Genomic DNA, 23,705 nt, shown 5'->3' with positions numbered 1-23,705 from the left:
TTCGCAGACAGCGACGAACTGTCAATTTATAATTACACTTTTCAACAAACAAAATAAGAGAGATATAATTTTGAGGTTAAGTTGAGCGCTAACAATTTATTCGTTGCAGTGTGGATTGTATGTGGAACGCGAATAGAGTTTGACAGTTCGTAGCAACCACATTGCAATTCGTTGCTAACAAATTGTTTTTACAAAATTGTCTTGTTTTAGAGAACAAAATGCAAATTTTATTATCCTAACATAAATGTCATTTGGTTTCTTATAATTTAATTGTGTTTTTGTTTGAAATTGACTTTTTGAAATATGTAAAATCACGTTTGTTCGTTCATTCGTTGTACGCTCTCATGTGCAAGGCCCTTTAATCAAAAAATCGTATTGACGAATAAAAACAAGCCATATGAAAGAAATGTCATATTCGTTAATTCTATGGTCGTTGGTCGCTTGCATGTGAATAGTCCTTAAAGCCCGGTGTCAGATACATACTGAAGTTGTTTTCCTTCGATTAAAAGTGTATTTTTAATTTTTATCATTTTCTAATATTTCTTTATAACAGATCTTTATAAACAGTTAAGAATTAAAGCGTCAGTTATCAACGAAAAGTGGCATAGATTTTTTGATAGGCCAAGTTTATGGCAACAAAAATTGCTCGATGGATACTGTCAAATTGATGTATTGTGAATGAGAAGAATAAACAGAACTTTTCATGCAGAGGTTAAATACAAAACAAGCTTTCTATTTATTTTCGTTTAAAAAATCGATACCAAAAAAAACTTCTTTGTCAGTGTTTTTTTAAGGCCACTCATTTTGACGTTTCATCATTTTATTTTGCTCCCACTCAATTTTTGTGTTAACTTTAAAAATGTCTGCTTTGCATTTCTATCTCTTTTTTCACCATCAAGTGAGAGCGAGATAGTATGATAATACGTGAAAAAGAGTCACATATCAACACTGTCCTAGAATTTTAACAGCAGAAGTGACATACACTTGATAATTGAAAAATATTTACTTTTCCAAAAGAAAATCAATCTCTTCTTCAGATGTTAAAAACTAGAAGTTGAATGAAAATAAATAAATACATAATCCCAAGTTTCGATTTTTTGAAATTCAGTTAAAAGTTTTCAGAATACGTCTGGAAGCGTAACATTGGATTACTATCATGCCAAAAATGTAGTTAAAATAGCAGGCGTTTTTAAAACATGTGGTTTTCAAGAAGAAATGAAACGTATATAGTTTAATGTTATGGCTTTAGCTTTATTAGAAATATAAAATTTTGTCAGTATGTTATAAAAATGATTTCGAGTAAATGGCATCCACAACTGGTTCGGATAAATTCCAGCTCAAAAGGCCAATTTTCTATCATTTTGTACAGTAATTGACAATAACACCCTTGCAAGTATTTAATGGCTGAAACACAAACAAGCTTCAGCTGCGGCTTCGTCTGCGTTACGTTGGGCCTGCTTCGAGCTTGCTTTGAATGACACTTCCAATATGACATTTCTAAAATGGCACTTTTGTCATTAGCAGCTGTTATTTTTTCTCAAAATAAAAAAAATGAGTTTTGAAATCGAAAAATTTAAACTTATCGCGGAAGTAGCTTACACAGTCTATAATAACCAATGGAAATCCCTCCAAAAGCAAATGTATTTTGTTTGTTGACTTTTTTTGCAGCTGTTAAGCTTTCAGACAACTCAAATATTCAGAAAATTTGAACTAGAGCTTCCGTTTGGAGCTACATTACGTGACATTACGTTCTTTTCCTTACGATTGTCAAATAAAACGTGAGGTCAAAGCTTCATTGTTATGGCATGCATTCAATTCCTATGGCTGAACTCGTAAATGTCAGGTGAAGCCGAAGCCGAAGCTGAATCGTGTTTGTGTTTCAGCCATAATCGTCTAGGATTTATTTGCTTCGACAAGCAACTTCACAGTGGTAAATCACCACTCCACAGGCCAACGACTTAATTTATTTTGTTAGTAAACTTAACCGATTTACAAACGTTGTTCAGAAGCAAATCTATGTCCAAATTGGGCATAAATTAAGTGTCGGCTGTCAAAAAAGCCAACTCCGAAAAAAGAATTGTCAGAACCACAAGTCTGACAAAAACACCCGCTTATTTATGATCAATTGAAAAGAACAACAAACTTTTTGCTATTTATTTTATTGGTAGAGCCTTTAAGTTCCTTTTTACTCTAAATCAGCTAACAGGTATTGTAACCCCTTAAAAGTAACCACATTCCACATCAAAATTGTTCCATAGTTTTGAAATTGATCAATATTTTATAAGCTTTTTTGACTTAAAAAATGCAAAATTGTAGAGGACTCCTTGTTTGCAAGTTGCAACCCTTTAGAACACAAGAATTAACTTAACGCATACCTTAATATCGAATCGACTTGTTACATTTATTTTTCTCTTAACGAAAAAATGATACACATATTTGGGAAGCCATGATTCTACGTTTGCTAATTACAAAGTCATGTGTGTAAACTATCTCCGTTTTTTTCAAGTCTCTGTATAAAACGAGGGTTCTGGATTTTTTTGTTATATAACTTTTCCCATATCAACCCTTATTTAGTTTAACCTAGATGATCTACCCTTTTTGGATTTCCATGTAAAAGGTAATGCAAACCAAAACATTCCTAGGTATTCAAGCTCCTTTATACCATTCCAAGGATCAAAATGAAATTAAAATATAGATATTTATATATTCCATCCCTTCCCTTTTTTTCCATTTCCTTATTATATAAAAGAATATGTACATATGTATATTTGTAGGTAAGTATAGTCTGTAGTATGTGAAAATTTGAAAGAACTCACCTTAAAGCAATAGCTTGTCTCTTCGCCGTCCCAAATTGTGCGTGGCAGTGGAAATTTACGACGGACTCGATATTTACCAACAGCACCTAGAGGTCTTCCGCGCAGTTTTTCGGCTTCAATATAATGCGCTACACAGGAGGAAAAAAAATAAAATAAAATTGAATACAAGAAAATTCACAAGGATATAAGGACAGAGTTGGAAACTTTTTTTCTTTTTCAATATTGTTAGCACAGGTGTTATTTGAAAAAAAAAGGAATTGTTTTTGTTTGTTTGTTTTAATTTTGAAATTACCTTTTAACCATAACGCTTGTAATTTAGCATGATTGTGCGGTGAGAATTGGTGATGTTCTAATAGTCTATAGAGTTCTTTGTATTGTCCTCGATGGAATGCAACAACTGCCTTTGCTTTAAGCACAGATTCGTTAAGTTGCAATTTATCACATTGTGGCAATGACCATAGAAACCGTCCCAGTCTTTCAATATTACCAGCTTGTTGTAGGACCTGTTGAGATTTTTGTTTGTTGTTAGAAAAGACTTGTAAGAAAAGATATATTAAAAAATAATAAATTAAATATTAACAAATTTTGAAAACCTTTTTAACTTATTATGTACGATATTTGGGATCACTTATTTTGTAACTTAAATATTGACGATATGTGTAACAATTTTTATTTAACTCTTTTTGACTGTTTCTACAAAAACAATTCCATTTAAAAAGACTCAAAATAACTTGAGTGTTCCACCATGGTTTGATTCTAGCGTTTAAAACTTAAAAAACAAAAGGAACAAAGCTTGGATAAAGTAAATGGGTGTCCTAAAATTAACGCAAGATTTGAATTTGCCACCATTTGTGCAGTGAAGTGTTGGCAACCCTTAAAAAAAAGCAATTTGACAGCTAACAGTATAGGGTTATTAAAAATAGAGCGTATCACGATAGAACAACGTGTCTTCATTATTAAAGAATATTTCAAAAATAGTGAAAGCTTGGCGGCTGCAATTCGAACATTTCATAAAAAATATGGTCGGAATAGAATAATTGAAAAATTCATGGAGACTGGATCCGTTGGAGACGCCAAACACACTGGTCGTCCAAAAACAAGCCGTTCAAATGTGAATGTCGAAGCAGTGCGTGAGAGTGTTGCTGACAATCAAGGAACCTCAATTCGACGTCGTGGACAAGAATTGCAAATTTCAAGAACCTCTCTACAGCGTATACTCACCAAAGATCTGTGTCTTCATGCTTACAAAATTCAATTAACACAACAGTTGAAGCCTAATGACCATGGACAGAGAAGAGAGTTCGTTTAATGGATTATTGAACATCAACAAATGGACCCTGATTTTTCGAGCAAAATCATCCTAAGCGATGAAGCACATTTTCATCTTGATGGCTTTGTCAATCGCAAAAATTGCCGCATTTAGAGTTCGGAGAACCCACATGCGATTGTCGAAAAACAAATGCACCCACAACGCGTGACTGTATGGTGTGGATTTTGGGCTGGAGGCATAATTGGGCCATATTTTTTTGAAAATGATGCTGGTCAAGCAGTGACTGTTACAGGTGCTCGATATCTCGACATGATCACACAGTTCTTTCTGCCAAAATTGGATGATATTGATGTGTCCAATATGTGGTTTCAACAAGACGGTGCCACATGTCATACAGCCCGTGAAACAATTCAATTACTGCATGAGACATTTCCAGGTCGTGTACTCTCTCGTTTCGGTGATCAAAATTGTCCTCCTAGATCGTGTGATTTAACACCATTCTTCTTTTTATGGGGTTATTAGAAATCACAAGTCTATGTCAACAAGCCCACAACCACCCGTGCATTAAAGGAGGAGATTCAACGCTGCATCAACGAGATTCAGCCACATTTGTGCCGAATGGTCATGGAAAATTTCAACAAAAGAGTGCGCATGTGCATGCAAAGCCGTGGAGGCCATTTGTCCGATGTGTTATTCCATACATAACCCTATCCTATGTACTTTACGAGTCAATAGAAATATAACTATCAAAAGACTAAAAACGGCGTTTTCTATTTAATTCAAATCTTGCGTTAATTTTGGGACACCCTTTATAATCAAACAGGAACTGATGATGATTATGATGACTACATTCGGAAAATTGAATTAAACCTTAAAAATAATCGTGGCAGTTTTTGGAAACTCGTTAATCGTAAGAAGAAAGCATGTGGGTACCCTAACTTAATGACTGATTAGACATCAAATAGTAATGAGCCGAGTATAATTGCGAACATGTTTTCGATGATGCTTTTGTAGATCATAATATTATTAGTTTTCCTAACACATCTACTGTTTCAAATTTACCCCACTTAAATTCTATCAATTTCGTTATAAGCAAAGATACTGTCTTTAATAGTATCATACAACTGTACCATCATCCTTTTTAAAGAATTGTGCTGCGTATTTCACACATCCTTTATGTGTTCTTTTAACACGTCTTTAAGTAACTCGCTGTTTCCTTTTATTTGGAAGAGCTCCATTAAAATACCAGTACACAAAAAAAGTCCCAAAAACTAAATAATGAACTACCGACCTATTGCTAAACTATCTGTGATGTCGAAACTGTTTGAGGTTTTCTTAAAAAGCGTTCAACTTTTTACGTATCTGTTCCACTTTACGTCCTTTTGTTTAGAAGTTTTTAAAAAATGTGTACAAGTAGATTGTATCTTTACTGATTTCAGCAAGGCCTTTGACAAATTGTGTCATGAAACATTACTTTTAAAACTATCGCAGCAAATTTTTAACGACTATTTTATATACTGGATCTCTTCATATTTGCATATAGACGTTATAGTGTTAACTTTCGCAATGAGTGTTCAAGTTCATTTGTTGTGAATTCTGGTGTCCCTCAGGTCAGTCACCTTGGTCCTATTCTATTTGTTTTATTTATAAATGACTTGGTTTCGATCATACAAAATTCATCTGTCCTAATATATGCTGATGATTGCAAGAAGACTTAATTATTATTCAGGGAATGGTGCAATAATAATCGTCAACGTTGACAACTGTAAGACCATGAGTTTTACACGCAAAAAAGTTCCAATCGTTTTTAGTTACATGTTTGATTTTTGTCCTTTAAATAGAGTATATGTATTTTCTGACTTGGGTGTTGTCTTAGATTCTAAACTAACATTTAATGGACATATTAACTTCATAGTTAAAAAAAAACAAATAGAGTTCTGTTTTTTATTAAGATATTTGGCCGTGATTTATGTGATTCATATATTTTAAAACTACTTTTTGTTTCATTTGTGAGACCTGTCCTGGAATATGCTTGTACAGTATGGTCTCCTTACTACGCCGTACAAGTCACAAAATTCGATCCCTTCCGTCGTTTAATAATATTCAAACATAAGCGGCTTATTCACAAAGACTTTCTCTCATAAATCATCCTTCTTTGACAAATCATAGGATGTACTTGCAGTCTTGTTTTACGAGTATTGTTGGATTAATAAACGGACAAATTTCATCACCATCAGTTCTTGGTAGTTTAAACTTTAGTTTTAGTCGTTCAAGTATAAGACTCCAGAAACCATTAAATTCTAATTTTAGCAGATCAAACTATGGTGAACATAGCCCCTTAAAACAATCAATTGAAATCTACATATGTATACTAAATTTCAGTCTTGTATTAATTGACCAAATGATAATTGATAATATAAAAAGTATGAATTGCAATTTAATATTTTTTCAAGAGCCTAGTTTAAGTTTTAGATTTTAAGAAATATATTATATTAATTAGAATTATCTTATTTATTTTATTATCGATTCAAAAACTTGAGATTATGGCTTCAAACTTATTTTATTATATAAAAAATATTGTTTTCAATATTCAGTAAACTTTTGAGAAAAATCGAATTGACAGTATTTTTTACAAAAAATAAAAACTTAAAATAAAATTTTCCAAAAGTTAGTAAAAATTTATTTTCGACACAAAAATATTTGAAAAAGTTTTAGATCATGGCTTCCAACTAATTTTAGCTTATAAAAAATATTGTTTTCAATTGGCGTTTTTCATTTTTAGTTCAGAGCTGAGCTCGGAGCAGAGTCTGAGCGAGCAGAGTAGAGTTCTGAGCACAGTATGTTCAGAGCTCTCTGATTTAATTATGAAACAACTTGAGCACTAAACTGTCATGATTTTAAATGTCGTCTGTTTGAAGGCGTTCAAAATGTTCTTTAATCAAATTAATTATAAAACAGTCATAGAGTTGGTCCATTTGACTCCTGAAATAAATTTGATTCATAAAAATGCTATATGCAATTAATTTTTTCTAAATTATCTTTCCTTCTACACTAAAGCAATTAGCCTCTTTCGCCATTTTGATTGTTTTGACGATCATTTTTTTAATTTCCCGGCTTTCAAATATCAAATTGTTTGTGTTCAGCATTTTACTCCGTTTACTCTGTTATTTTATTCTGAGCTCACAGAGCGTGCTCTGAACATGTTCAGAACTAAAAAAGAAACACGAATTCGAAGCTCTGAACGATCAGAGCTCAAAAAGAAACACAATCATTTTTTTGACAATTCGAGCTCTTCTCTGAACTAAAAAAGAAAAACGCCAAATATTAGGAACAATTTTGTGAAATTTTTTTTTTACAAAAAATAAAACAATTAAGCAGAAAAATTAATAAAAGGTGGTAAAAATTGATTTCCGACTCAAATATCTTTTCGAAACTTTAAGATATTAGTTTTTGACTAATTTTATCTTTTTAAAAATATTGTTGTCAACAATTGTTAGAATTTCACGAAAAATCGAATTGACAGCTTTCTACAAAAAATAAAAACCTAAACAAACCAATACTAAATGCTTGGTAAAAATTTATTTTAGACTCAAATATCTTTTCAAAAATAAAATATATTGGCTTCAAATTTATTTTATCTTACAGAAAATATTGTTTTAGTAGTAATTTGTTTATAAAAATCCAACTGTCCGTTTTTTAATAAAAAAAATAAGATTATTGTTGTATGTGTTTGACCAATTCTTTTTTAATACTTATTTATTATGTTTTATTACGCTCTTTTGGTCTTTTTGTTTTTGGAATGCGAATAAATAAAAAACTTTATTCCATTCTTTTACCCAACGTTTCGTAAGAATTCCTTACTTCTTCAGGGAATTTATTTTGTTCTTTATTCAATACTTGTATTAAATCACATTATAATTGTTAAAAACTCCGTATTGCATCCCCCCGACAGCACTGACACAAATTTAAAATAAATAATAAATACAATATAAAATAAAACAAGCAAACAAAATTAAATTATTAAACTAGACGAGAAAGACATTTATAACACAGCTTAATTTTCAGGTACCTGAATAAAGAACAAAAAAAATCCCTAAAAGAAGTAAGGAATTCTTACGAAACGTTGGGTAAAAGAATGGAATAAAGTTTTTTATTTATTCGCATTCGAATAATAAAACATAATAAAAAATAAGATCTACAAGAAATAGTACGCGAAATTGGTAAAAATTGATGTTCCTATTAAATTTCTAAAAATTTGTTTTCGATTAAGAACTCTCGTTAACAAAAATTGATTTTGAAATTAAACTAATGAATTACGTGCAAATTATTGTTGGTAATTTTTAAATGTTTAAGAATAATTCTTAACTGACAACTTTTTTAACAAAACACGAAAACCTACAAACTTTTAAGGAAGACAAATCGACAAACGTGATGGGAAGTTATAAGTTTGGGTCGCATCCAAACCTCTTTTTTAAAATTGTAGTTTAGCAATGATTAACAACATCAGACAATAGGCATTTTCTTTTATATAAGCCCAAAAAAAGTGTAACAGAGGTATCTATATGATTTTCTAAAACCATTTAGTTAAGTCTGCTTAAATATTTAAGTTGCCTTTAAGTGACAAAACTTAAATTATTATCTATAAGGATTGGGTTCGAAATCCTTTATGGATCATAATACTGTATTAACAATACTGTATCTCAAAATACTGTATTTCTAAATATTGTATGTACAAAATACTGCATGATCAAAATACTGTAGCTCAAAATTCTGTATACCAAAATTCTGTTTTTCAAAATGCTGTAAATAGGCTGACAAATAAGAAACGTTTTGATAATGTAAAAAAGTGCTCACTTTTAACATACTTTCCTTGAACAATAACATATAATAACTCATAAGTCTTTTGTTGTTGTTGTAAATACATTTTTATATACAATTCATAGATTGTTACTTATAAATATTATTGCCTATTGTTATTTACTTATTTATGATATGACTTATAAATGTATTCTGTTTTTTACATGTTTAGAGCTTAAATACTATTGTTGTTCCCTGTAATGGAAGCTTAAAAGCGGAATTTTGCAATAATACAGTATTTTGCTCATACAGCATTTTTAGAAGACAAATTTTAAGATACAGTATTATCAGATACATATTTATACAACACAGCATTACAGAATTTTAACCATACAGTATTTTAGAATACAGCATTTTGACCCGCTCCCATCTATTATCGTTTTCCCACCAAATACTTAATTTAACGATGTTTATGTCACATATATTTGAAAATTCTTCAAATCTAGCATAAAATTCTACTACATTTTATACATGTTAACTGTTTTCTGACAAATTGAATACTATAAACATATCGTGGATTAGCAAAACCCATTTATATATACGTCATCATCGCAAACATTTCAACGTAACGATTGTAAATCAGTCTCCTTTTTGAATAAAGCGGTTTATTCGCATTTGGGCTTGTCAAAAACGACATACAAATATATCTGAAAAACCATTCTTGTATTTTCCAAGGTCCAAATGTGGCAACTCACTGGCAGTAAAATTTCGATTTTCCAATGGGTTTTAATACAATTAATTTCAATTTCATAACCATCAGGTTTTTGAGATAGTACTTATAAAATTTGAAAAAAAAACAAGTCTATAACGCTTTTAAATTTATGAATTAGTTTTTTTTTCAATAAAATTTGTGATGGTTTTTTAAATCATTAACCCCCTTTCTTTAATATTCAAATGAAATTTTTATATTGTAATAACATAATAATAATAAGTTGTTTAATTTCACTTGCCATACAAAAATCTGATAGAAAAGCTAACTAAAACTGTTTAAAAGTAAGTTGTCTAAACAATTGTGCTAATTCGAATTTTTCTACTATAAACGGTGATTTTTTAAAAGCTATCGGAAAGTTGAAAAAAAACACATACATTTAAAAAAAAATCATGAAATCTTTGTTTTGAATCGATAGTACGGTCCATATAATTTAGCTTAGTCCAATTTTGGCATACTGTTTCCAACATTTCGGCCGGCTTCAATTTTGTCTTCCAATGCGTCAGTTGAAACGGGCTTGTGTGTATAGACATGAGCTTTAACATAGTCCCACAAAAAATAGTCTAAAGAAGTTAAATCGTACGATCTAGGCGCCCAATTGACCGGTCCCGAACGTGAAATAATATGTTCAACGAACTAGCCTCTCAATTAGCCCATTGTTGAGCGTGTTGAAACCTCATGTCATGCAAGTCAAGCTCTTGCATTTTGGCCAATGCTTATTAACGTACCCATTGAGACAAAAATGAGCTTCGTCGCTGAACAAAAGTAAATGGAAGAAGCGCGTGATGAACTTTCTTAACACTGTTTAAACCAGTGTTGCCAAAAAGATAATAGCTACAAAATCACCCTTTATTATTTCGTATAAAATTGAAAAATTTTTTATAAGTTGTTAAATTTTACCTGTCTTACAAAATGCTGAAAGAAAAGATGAACCATTTATGTTAAAACGGTTTTCAACAGAAAAAAGGGAAAACTGATTAAAAGTAAGTTCTTGATTTTTTAATTTTTTTTTTCAAATAAATTAAAAAATATCAAAAATATTGTTGAAAACGGGTGTTTTTAAAACATGAGCAAATAGTTAAAATTAAAGTTTGAATTCGAAATCAGCACTTAAAATTAAATCCAAAAAGTATTTTTAAAAACTATAAAAGTATTAAATTCAAGGTTTTTTCAAAAGCGAGATTCAAAATAATGACATCTTAATCTTTTAAAAAAGTATTACTTTCTTGTGTGACATAAAAAAACGTAATTTTATTGACAAGTGTTAGCGTAGCCTTCGAAATAAAAATGCGTAAACATTTTTCGATAAAATGCATTGAAGAAACAACCTAACTGGTTTCAAACGAATTGAACTTTAAAAACCTTAAACAGTGTAAAAATCAATGAGAAATCAACAAACCTGTGTTTGTTTCAACATTTCAGGCTGCAGCAGCAATATGCTTAGATGTTCTTGAGCGACACACATGGTTTCAAGTCTTCACATCAATAACTTGTCTAGATAAAATTCAAAGGGTTTCAATATTGCCGGTGTAAAGAAAGTTCTCCACGAAGTCTCAAAAATACTTTAATTTTGGGAAATGTTAATGCCCATTTTAGTCATGACGTGTAGGGTTTTCCATGGATAAATTCGGATTTAGTTCAAAAATTGACTTTTTTTCGTGTCGCATGGAACTCGATTGGAATTGTTTTTTTTTTCTTTGTATAATTTATAACTTCGTGTACGTGTTAACGAGTACGGTAGAGCTTACGAATTACCATTTAAACAAATTTAAAATATGTATTGGTATTGGTGCAAAAAGGGGTAATTCTATCGAAAAATCCAAATATGCAGATTTGATCTTAAATCAAAAACAGATCAATTTATTTTTTCCAATGGAATGCAAAATTTGTGTTTTTACAGATCTAGAACAAGAATAAGTTGATTTATTTTATCCAAAGTAGTTTTTTATGGTCAGGGGGCAAATGATGACAGCTTCAAAAGTGGCAGCTGTACAAATACCGCCGAAACTGTCATAAAGTAGGAGTTTCCAATGTTTAGTGTGCTCAAAAACGAAGGCGATCAATTGCTGGTATTTATGACACCACAGATTAAAATTCTTATATTTTACGAGATTATAAAGGGTGAGTTTTTTGAGGTTAGGATTTTCATGCATTAGTATTTGACAGATCACGCGGGATTTCAGACATGGTGTCAAAGAGAAAGATGCTCAGTATGCTTTGACATTTCATCATGAATAGACTTACTAACGAGCAACGCTTGCAAATCATTGAATTTTATTACCAAAATCAGTGTTCGGTTCGAAATGTGTTTCGCGCTTTACGTCCGATTTATGGTCTACATAATCGACCAAGTGAGCAAACAATTAATGCGATTGTGACCAAGTTTCACACTTAGTTTACTTTATTGGACATTAAACCAACCACACGAATGCGTACAGTGCGTACAGAAGTGGATATTGCGTCTGTTTCTGAGAGTGTTGCTGAAGACCGTGAAATGTCGATTCGTCGCCGTTCGCAGCAATTGGGTTTGTGTTATTCGACCACATGGAAGATTTTACGCAAAGATCTTGGTGTAAAACCGTATAAAATACAGCTCGTGCAAGGACTGAAGCCGAACGATCTGCCACAACGTCTAATTTTCAGTGAATGGGCCCTAGAAAAGTTGGCAGAAAATCCGCTTTTTTATCGACAAATTTTGTTCAGCGATGAGGCTCATTTCTGGTTGAATGGCTACGTAAATAAGCAAAATTGCCGCATTTGGAGTGAAGAGCAACCAGAAGCCGTTCAAGAACTGCCCATGCATCCCGAAAAATGCACTGTTTGGTGTGGTTTGTACGCTGGTGGAATCATTGGACCGTATTTTTTCAAAGATGCTGTTGGACGCAACGTTACGGTGAATGGCGATCTCTATCGTTCAATGCTAACAAACTTTTTGTTGCCAAAAATGGAAGAACTGAACTTGGTTGACATGTGGTTTCAACAAGATGGCGCTACATGCCACACAGCTCGCGATTCTATGGCCATTTTGAGGGAAAACTTCGGAGAACAATTCATCTCAAGGAATGGACCGGTAAGTTGGCCACCAAGATCATGCGATTTGACGCCTTTAGACTATTTTTTGTGGGGCTACGTCAAGTCTAAAGTCTACACAAATAAGCCAGCAACTATTCCAGCTTTGGAAGACAACATTTCCGAAGAAATTCGGGCTATTCCGGCCGAAATGCTCCAAAATTGGACTTTCCGAATGGACCACCTAAGACGCAGCCGCGGTCAACATTTAAATGAAATTATCTTCAAAAAGTAAATGTCATGGACCAATCTAACGTTTCAAATAAAGAATCGATGAGATTTTGCAAATTGTATGCGTTTTTTTTTTTTTAAGTTTTCAAGCTCTTAAGAAATCACCGTTTAGCAACACGAGGAGATATAGCAAATATTTTAAGTTTAAAACTTTTCATTTTCGAAAATTAAAAAAAAGCTTTTCAAGTCGCCTGATGCACCTGATCAATAAATAATGCATAATAGCTTTCCCTTTTTAGTCATAGGACTTAAAGACATTAAGACATCGAACGCCAAAAAGAAAACACTCTGAAAAGCACCTTGACATCAAATGCCTGACTAATTTGTTTTTGTTAAATCATCTATAAAAATACTCCCAATAAAGGAACTTAAACAAAACAAAAGAAATAAAGAATATTATTGTAAACCCCTTTCTATTTTGAAAAAAAAATAAATTAACTTAACTTAAAAAACAAAAACATAAACAAAAAGCTTACCTCACAAACGCACGCCACTTGCTCTTGTGTAAACCCAAAACTGGGCAACGATTCTCGACCTCCGCCAGAACTATTGCCGCCACTACCATTTGTCCCGCTGCCAATTAAACCACCTCCACCGCCGCCGCCAACCACCGAACCGTTTTGATTTAAAATATCTAAACTGCTGCCAGTGTTGTTGTTGTTATTGCTGGCATTGTTATTGTTATTATTGCTTGTACTATTGTTATTGTTGTTGTTGTGCTGTGCTGCAATCGACAAACCCGTCGGACTGTATGGCGGGGTGTGTCGACTGCTTATCACGGCCGCGTTAGCAGCCGCAATATCGTAAAAATCTGTCGCGGGGTGCTGGAGCATATTTCTTGTTCTTTTTCTTTTGTTTAAAAAAAGAAAATTTACTAATTTTACGATCTATAATACTTGAATTTTATTTTTCCGACAAACACTTTGCATTTTTTTTTGTTTAAATTTATATATGTATGTGGATGCACTTCTTGTTTAATTTGTTTTTAATTTAATTTAAAATTTAAAATGATGCCAGTATCTGAAAATAGAAAAAATATATTTGTTTTTGTATATAAATAAAATTGTTGCAAATTTAAAAAAAACGTTAAATTGTATATAAATTAAGAAACTGGCGAACAAGAGCGGATGTGTCCAAATGGTTTTTGTGACAAGAAGTCGTAAAAAAACTTACGGTAAAAAACAGTTTTAGTTAAAAAATATGACAATTGTAAGGTAAGGCCTGTTTGAATTGAAGCATTCCCATATATTTCTCAAAAAATTGACGTTTGGATCCCCAAAGTGTCAAAATAGTGCGTGGGAAAAGTTGACTTGAACAAATCCACTTCTGTTCAGAGAATTTTGCAATTTACATTATATTTAAATTATTTATTATTTTAAAATATATAAATAAACTTTCTGCTTTTAAATAAAATTAAAACAAGTACTTTATCAAATTAAACATATCTGTAACGGATCATTTCGCATGAGAAATGTCATTTTTGATGCGCAACACATCATCCAAAAACGTCAAAGACTTTTTTGACGTTGCAATGATGTACTCGTTCATATCCAACAACGTTGACCTTTTCAAATTTGAATTAGAAACAACAACAAGAAAATCAAAATACGCGTCGCGTCACATAGTTTGTTTTGTGTTTTGTGTTTTTAGTTTTTAGTTTATAATTATATTTTATTTATTGGTCATTCATGTTGTGTAGTATACTTGTTAAATGTACGTGGGATGCAGCATGTTTGCGCAATTAATTTTTAATATTCACTTTTGATACTTTTGCGATACTCGCAAAACGTCAGAATTTGAGAAGATTTCTGACGTTTGTTGGTATTATTATCTGATTTTTTTCGGTAAGTATTGTCATTGAAATAAAAATTATACAAATAGAAACGGAAAAACTTAAAAGAGTTTTTTTTTGACGCTTTTACAAAATTTGTGAAATTATATTTTTAAAATTTTGATATACCTTTTTTAATTGCACCAGTTGTTTCAATTGGGGATATTTCAGAAAACTATGGTTGTTTATTTCTTGTAAGCAATTTTTGAGTAAGTTGATAAAAACATGAAAAGTTAATGATTTTTTGGCAATTTTGCAAAACAAATTTGTATGCAATGTTTGAATGTTTGTATGGAATTAGGACGACAAGGTTTCTTCTTGTTGGTATCATAATGGTTTTTCTTAAGAGCTGTTTTTGGATTGGAAACATTATTAATTTTAAGAGCTGTCAAAATTTAAATTTAAACATATGTCACTTAATCTCCGAACTATTTGATGGTGTTTAACTTGAAACTCTTTTGTTTACGGAGACTCTTTTGAGATATATTTAATTTTTAAAAAATTGAAGGGAACCGAGATAAAATGTCACCGCAAAAAAGTCCAATGTAAACACTACCTTAGAATTCTGTAAATTGATTAAATTATTGGGTGTGTTCAATGAACACAAAGATTGTTGTTGTTTTTTGTTTTAAACAAAATGGATGTCAGAAACAAATCAAAGTGGATACGTGCGTAACAATACATGAAATTATAAGACGTGTGAATGGAATTAGAAAATGCAGTGAATATGTAACAAGAATTAAGTCAAAATGACAATATTTGTTTTAAAATGTTAAGTCAATGTCATTTTTATTTTTAAAAATTGAAGGAAACCGAGTTAAATGTCATCGCAAAAGAGTCCAATGTGAATTCTGTAAAATGATTAAATCATTGGATATGTTCAATGAACACAAAGAATGTTGTAGTCAACTGGGATGGTGCCGTCGGCGTGTAAGACAGTTTTCATGTTCAATCAACGTGAATTCGTGCGTGTAAATACATGAAATAAAAAGACGTGTGAATGGAATTAGAAAATGCGGTGAAAATGTAAAAAGAAACAAGTCAAAATGGCAATACTTGTTTTAAAATGTCACTTCGATGCCCAAGTGAAGAACGTACGTTGCTTCAAAAGGTCCATCGGTTTTAATTCTCAAGTCAATTTGATCTTTTACGGGTTTAAAAAAGATCCTTACGTAAAATACACCATAACATGCGATCTTTTTCACACTACGACCAGCCGTTGTAGCATTGACACGCCAACATAATTCAATGATTGAAGACACAAATGTTTGTGCTGAACTTGATATTATTTGTCTACTAGGGCGAAAATTACGACTGAAAATTGAAGTTAAGTTGCGGTCGCCAATTTCGAATTTCGGTAGAAATTTTTTTTTAATTTTAAACGTTGCTTGTTCGTGCTCTTAACCATAGTTAACTTGTTTACTTGATAAAATAACAATGACAGTTTGATGAATAGTGAAAGGCTGCGTTCATAAACAAAATGGATGTTAGAAAAAATCAAAGTGAATGTGTGCGTGTAAATACGTGAAATTAAAAGACGTGTGAATGGAATTAAAAAATGCAGTGGAAATGTGACAAGAAACAAGTCTGGCAATATGGCAATATTTTTTTTAAAATGTCATGTCACTTCGATTCCCACAAAGCTTTAACGTCATTTTGACATTTCATGATTTTATCTCGTTACCATAAAAATTCTAACTTATCTATCTCTTTCTTAAAAGGGGTTTTTCAATAAGGACTTGAAAATTTACCCAACTGAAGAACTTCATCACTTCAAAAACTCCATCGGTTTTAATTCTCAAGTAAGTTTAATCTTGTACGGGTTTTAAAAAAGATCCTTACGTAAAATACACCATAATGTGCTCGAAGCTATTTCGAATGTGGATCGTGTGCTACGGAAGTGATGTTTTTGACACTACGAACATCCCGTTGTAGCATTGGCACTCCAACATCACTCAATGAATTTGTAGACTCAAATGTTTTGTGCTAAACTTGTTATCTTTTTGAAAATTGAAGCTTAAAAGTTGCGGTCATCAATTTCGAATTTCAGTAGACATTTTTGAAAATTTGTAGACGTTGCTCGTTCGTTTTCTGAACCATAGTTAACTTGTTGGGTTTACTTAATAAATTAACAATGACAGTTTGATGATTGGTGAAAGGGTGCGTTCTCAAATCAAGAAGATGTGATGTTTCTATAAGAAACCCCTATGTAATGATGGGACGTCAAAACAAGTAAGTGCGAACTTATTTTAGTTTTGATTAGATATTTAGTAATAATACAAAATTTAATGACAAACTTCGAAAACAAAATTGCCGGGTTATAATAAAATGACAGATAATCGAAAATCAGCTTTGAAATCAATAAGAAGTGGTTTACATTTTGACAGTGAAAATTTCAAATTAAAAACATCAAGAGAAACAATCTAACCAAAATAAAATTAAGGTCACAATAATGTTCCAAACGTTTTCAAATTTACCTTATACCAATACATTTGTCAACTATAATCCAAAGTATCTCATTTCATTCACATTGAACGACCAAAAATAGAAACACTTCACCTTAACAAAAAATCGACAGAAAAATAAAAATGAAAATAAAATTTACAGGAAACCGCTTTCTTTCTATATGTGCCCCTGTGTGAATAACAAAATCCAAATTCGCTCCCATTCCATGTTAATTGCCCTGCGATCGATGAAACTTTAAACATTCTCTGCCTCCTCAAAAACACCTCCACAGACGTGAACAGAACACCGCCTCATCATCATCAGAACCTCTCACCGAGCCACCATCGCATTCTTCTTACTTTTTCTGATACTGAACCGATGTCGGCCACAACAATATCTAATTTTGTAATAAAATCCCAAATGGTATCGAGTGTGTGCGGGCACGGCCGCCTTGAATCATGCTTTTTTTTCTGAATTTTATTTTCGAAAATTCTACCCTCACAAAAGAATTTAAGAAACAAGCTAAGAAAAAAAAGACAAAAACGCTTCTCGAAAACGTTGCATGTGTTTTCGTAAAGTTTTTCTTGTTATATTTTGATTTTTTAAACTTGCGATTATTAAGTGGGCATGTAATGGTTTTAGTAAAAAATGAAATGCCTACAAAGTTGTCCGTAAAGGTGGATTCAGTGAAAAGTAACCAACCGTATAACTTTAAAGCGGCTTTTTCAGCAAAAGTTGTGTAGGGAATGATTCGATTTGTGAATAAAAAATCAGCCTATTTCGGTTTTATAAGCGAAGTTCAAGAACGGTTCATCGCCAAATTTAATCTGAATCCTAGTCAAACTTTAGCTTAAAAGTTTAGTTTTCAAGAACCTGATGAAGCTTTAGTTAAAAAGTTCGGTCTACATCTTGATCTATGTAAATGTTGATCCAATCTTGACGTGTATTCACCAAATTTAACGCTTCAACTGAGACGTTCAACCGCGTTTCAACCAAATAATTGGCTTTCAATTTCGAAGTCTCTGGCATTAAAACACTTGTTTATAATTTTCAATATTAGCAAGTTCAAGCGACTCATCCCACAACCTTTAATGTTTTTGAAAAAGAGATTAGCATCACAGCAGCGGGAGTAGATATAGAATATCGTAAAATTTTGAGGCTCTTTCCGAGATCGTGTGTTCTCGTGTAATTTTAGAATTCTCAGTAATATGGGAAGTTTTATTTTTAAACCAGAAAAATTAAATATCTCATCTTCTGAAATCGAAATACACAAACTTTTCAACAACACGAAAACACAATATGTAAGTATAAATGACTTTTCACTTTTTTGAACTATTATCCGTATAAATATCGGATCCAAAAAATATCGAAAAAAACTTATTTCTAGGCGCGTTTTCCACTCGCTGCTCCATCGATTTAAAGATTGAATATTTTAGAAAACATTTTCGTTTTCGATTTGAAAATTGAAAATTGAAACCCAACCCAACTCATTTCGTGTAGTGTATTTTTGAAACCGGGACACTAGGAGGTCACCGTATTATTTTCATCATCTTTTGAGGCTGGAGAATGTTTTATAATTATATTTATAAATAATATAGCTCTATAAAATTCCATTGTAATAAATCTTTCGAAATCGTTGGCAATAACCATCAGCCTCCCGGACGCTGCGCGGCGCGGCACGGCGAATTAAGTTTGTTTACTTATTTTTAAGTTGCATATAGTATTTATTATTAAGGTAGATTTGAACTGACTTGAGGTGATGGAAATGTGTTTGTGTTTTTGTTCTTATGATGGAGGCTTTAATTTAAAAAGTATCATCTATTAAAAATGATTGAGAAACTTTATGTGTTGTTTTTTGGCTGCCATAATTTTGGAAAATAAATTAATACATAAATTTATAGGTGAATATTCTGGTCGAAAACGCTTTAATCGCATAATTTTTTGATTTTAGGAACTATAATTTATCGAAGATTGGTTTAAGTGTTTGTTATGGGAAGGGAATTCAATTTTATAAAAAAGAGTTGTTTGGATTCTTATTTGTTTTTATTTAGTTTATTTATGAACGAGTCTTATTTTTGTACGGTATATCGATTCTGTACGATATTATTCTGTTTGAGTAATAGTTATTGGATTTTTATTTGATTTGGTAAATTATGATTATTTTTCTCAATTAAAATCTTGTACCAACAAAATTGTGGTTGTGGAATGGACCAATAAATAAAAGAAAATCGCACATAGCGCTGTTGCGCTATCAAACGGATCTAATCTTGAAGTTTCACATATGATTGAATTGAGCTGTCAAGTGTCAATTCAGCAAGTTGTTTCATTAAATCAAATAGGGTAGATATGATTAATTTGAGTTCTAAACGGTTGAATTGAATATAGAAGCAAAAGGTTCAGAATTTGGTTACACTGAATTACAAGTCTTAAGATTTAAAATATATGTTTTTCTTAAAAACTTCACTTAGTCTGGAATAAAGCTTTATCAGAAAACCAGAGATATAACAGATGTGCGTCTCTTTCTTACTTTGTCTCTATGTTACGGGTGTTTTTTTCGTTGCTTAACTTTGACAGTCATTAACGTCAGATTTTCAAAAAAAAAAAAACGTCACAAGTAAAAATAACATTTGCTGTCATATTTGTGAAAATTAAGTTGAGTTATATCGTATTTATGAAATCGTTCGATTAATATGAGGTTCTAAGATTTTTAACGAAACTATACAAAAAAGATACTGGGATGCGACCCACATTGACATAACTTTTCACAGTTTCCCATACAAAATTGGAAAGATATTTTTTAAAAATAAGCCAAATTGGTTTGTTTGCAGAACTTTTAAAAGAATGCATTCAAAAATTGAAGATCAAGTTGCTTTCTGTACAGATTTCTGAGCCATTGAACCAATTCTGCAGTATTTATGGTATTTTATGTTAATACATATATTAACAATATTCACAATATTATCAATAAATTTATATACATATGTTTAACCACAATATTTTCTTTTTTTTCAAGACTTTTCAGTCGAAAATCAATCGTTACCAAAGGTGAAGGTTTATATGATTGGTAAAAAAAATTGTTTATAAAATATTTCTAAAAACCTTACAAAATGTCAAAACTGTCATTCTTTGGAGTATAAAATCATTTTGAAGTTATTATTTGTATTCGTAAAATATTCCGCGAAATATAGGACGATTCTGGAAACGCTTAAATCATGAACTGTTTGCAATCTATCTCGAAGCTGATATTGTGACAAAAATTAAGCTCGTTAGACTCCGATAGGCTGGATACTTAGCTCTTATGCGCAAAGACGAACCAGCTCGGAAAGTTCTGTGAAGTTCAGGGTCCGGCAAAAAAAACCTCCCGTATTTTTAGACGTTTATATTTAAAGCTATGTAAGGGAGATAGAACTACTTAACCTCGGCGACGCAGATCAACAATTCCTTGACCTTGACGAAGGGAAGATAGCTATATCTAAACTTAAGTCAACCAAGGCTGCTGGAGCTGACGGCATCGCAGCCGAACTATTCAAAGCAGCAGGCGATGACGATGAGTGGAATCTCAGCATAGTGTGCCGAATACATAAGAACGGAGACCCTCTAAACTGCGCCAACTACAGAGGCATCAGTCTCCTTAACATTGCGTATAAGATCCTCACACTACGGCAGATCTTGGAAAAAACCCAGGAGCTTCAAATCGATACCCACCATCTCTTTATCGATTTTAAAGCCGCGTATGACAGCATCTATAGGAAAGAGCTCTACAGAGCAATGTCTAGTTTTGGCATCCCTGTCAAACTTATCAGTTTGTGAAGAATGACGATGGAGAATGCACGCTGTTCTATCAAGGTCGGAAAAGATCTTACCGATGCATTTGATGTCAAAAAAGGGTTTTAGCAAGGCGACGCACTGTCATGCGACTTCTTCAACATCGTTCTGGTAAGAATTGTGCAAAACTCAACTGTCAACACTAGAGGCACAATTTTCTAAAGGTCCATCCAATAACTCGGCTATGCAGATGATATTGACATAATTGGAAGATAAAAGCGTGATGTCAGTGGAGCGTTTTTGAGCATTGCGACGGAAGCGCTATTAATACAGACAACGACACCAGCGATGAAATCAAACGAAGAATAACTCTTGCAAATCGCTGCTTCTTTGGACTTAGAAGGCAATTGAGAAGGGAAGTCCTCTCACGAGCATTTAAAATCACCATCTACATGTAAGACACTCATCATCCCAGTTCTCATTTATGGCGCTGAGGCCTGGACCCTGTCAAAGAAAGATGAGAGCGTCTTAGGATGCTTCGAGAGAAAAATTCTTCGGGTGATTTTCGGTCCTGTACGCATAGATGGAGAATGGAGGAGAAGATATAACGACGAACTGTACGGGCTGTACAGCGACACTGACCTAGTTAGCAGAATTAAAGTCCAACGGCTAAGATGGCTAGGTCATGAAGAGCGGATGGACGTCAACGCTCCAGCCCGGAAGGTCTTCGAATCCAATCCCGAGGAACGACGCAAGAGAGGAAAACCGCGACTCAGGTGGCGCACCCAGGTGGGAGAGGACCTCAACCAACTTGGCGTGCGAAACTGGAGACAGCCAGCTAGGGACAGAGCTGGCTGGAGACGCATGTTCGTTGAGGCCCAGGTCCACCACGGACTGTAGCACCACCTTAAGTAAGTTAGTATATGTAAAGCTATTTATAGAAAAAATGGTATTCCGGCTATAGTTAGATAGAGGTTTAAGTGCCGTTTTTAGTAACCGTAATGGCGTGGCACGGTCAGCATCGCGCATTTGTCGTAGATGAATATATCCGTAATGGTGGTTCTTCGATTACTACTCAGCGAGCATTTCGCATTCGATTTCAACTTGGACGACATGATCCTGTTCCGGATAGAAAAACAATTCAAGTTTGGTTATCAAATTTTAGAGCAACGGGTTCTGCGCTAAAGAGAAAATCGTCTGGCCGAACTTTAACAGCAACAACGCCGTATAATGTGGCACGTGTAAGTGTGTCTATCCAGCAATCTCCGAGGTTTTCAGCACTTAAACATACAGCTGCCTTGGTTTGTCTGATAGGAGTGTAATGTAAGACGAATTTTGCACACACATCTTCATATGCATCCCTACGAAATAAAGATCGCATAAGAATTAAGTGAGAGAGATTTTGAAACTCGCAGAGCTGCTTGTGAAGACATTCTTCAAAATATTGGGGCTGTTTTAATTTCGTCTGACGAGGTCCATATCCATTTATCGGATACTGTAAATAAACAAAATTTCCGATACTGGGCAACAGAAAACCCTCAAGGAATTCATCAACGACCACTTCACAGTCCTTATGTGACAGTTTGGTGTGCTGTTGCTGAATTTGGTGTGTAACGGGCCGAATTTTTTCAAAGAAAATGGGCAAAAAATTAAAGTTACAGTTTACTAGGAACCACCAAGTAATATTTTTTTAAACAACTTTGACGTAGAAACGTAATAATTTTTCCACATTTTTATATTGCTTCGCTCCCCACATTTGAGCTGCAAAGAATAAGATTGATTCTGGTACAGCCTTAAAAACAGTGTGTTCACTGCTGTGTGCGATATTTCTGTTTGAGAAACACCTACTCCAAGATGCACTAATGGCGGTTTTTGCACTTAAGCTTTTCTCTTAGATGCGTTTCCATATTTAAATTTTGTTGTGAAAATCCCTGCAAGGTATTTGAAATCTTTGGCAATCTATATATTTTCACCATTGTAGTTTCATTTTTCATTAAGGCAGTTTCTACCTCCTCCGTTCTCGAAAATCATGATCTTGGACTTTTCCTTGTCTACTATTAGGTTCCATATTTTACAGTAGGTACTCAAAAATCCGGTTTATCATAAGCTGTAGTGGTTTTAGAGATGACGCGAGAACCACAATATCATCCGCAAACAAGAGTGCTTTAATTAAGGCTCCTGCTTGTTCGATACCAGCATGTAAGTCATCGACTAAGTCTGCGATAAATAGAGCAAATAGGCTTGGACTCATCGTACAACCTTGTCTAGAGCCTCATTCAGTTCTAAACCAATCCGAGCTTTCTGTACCATTCCAAACTGCTGCATTAGTATCCATATGCAGGCTTTGCAGGACTCTTCCAAATTTTAACGACATTTCCATAGCAAAGAGCTCATAGAAAAGAGCTTGCATATTTATCGTGTCAAATGCAGACTTAAAATCCACAAAAAACGCGTATAACTTCTTCCTTCTTCTTATAAATGAATCCGCGATGCTTTTCAGAAGAAAGATATGATCGATTGTTGACTAACCGGATCTAAAGCCTGCTTGAGATTCTTTTGACAGCTTATTTTCCTCAATCCATTTATTGAGCCGTCTTTACAGAACAGTTGTAAATATTTTAAAACACAAATTTAAAAAAGATATTCCTCGATAGTTCGACATTTCAGACCAGCTTCCTTTTTTGTGGATAGGAAAAATGATTGATTCCCTAA

General features: G+C 32.9%; 1 protein-coding gene across 1 annotated transcript in view; it reads right to left on the bottom strand.

Annotated features, from left to right (window-relative positions):
- LOC129941185 (protein sine oculis) overlaps positions 1–23,705 on the bottom strand; it is a 75,686-nt gene that overhangs the window by 34,510 nt on the left and 17,471 nt on the right. Inside the window, exons 2-4 of the mRNA XM_056049753.1 lie at positions 13,429–13,972; positions 3,109–3,319; positions 2,817–2,944 (exon numbers count right to left, since the gene is read on the bottom strand). Coding sequence (XP_055905728.1) covers positions 2,817–2,944; positions 3,109–3,319; positions 13,429–13,785 — 696 coding nt within the window. The 5' untranslated portion in view covers positions 13,786–13,972. The remainder of the gene's footprint in view (positions 1–2,816; positions 2,945–3,108; positions 3,320–13,428; positions 13,973–23,705) is intronic.

The sequence above is a fragment of the Eupeodes corollae genome, chromosome 1 (genome assembly GCF_945859685.1).
Source record: "Eupeodes corollae chromosome 1, idEupCoro1.1, whole genome shotgun sequence".
In the NCBI taxonomy this organism is placed as follows: Eukaryota; Metazoa; Arthropoda; class Insecta; order Diptera; family Syrphidae; genus Eupeodes; species Eupeodes corollae.
Note: the sequence above shows the minus strand (reverse complement) of the source record. Positions and strands in the feature narration are given on the sequence as shown.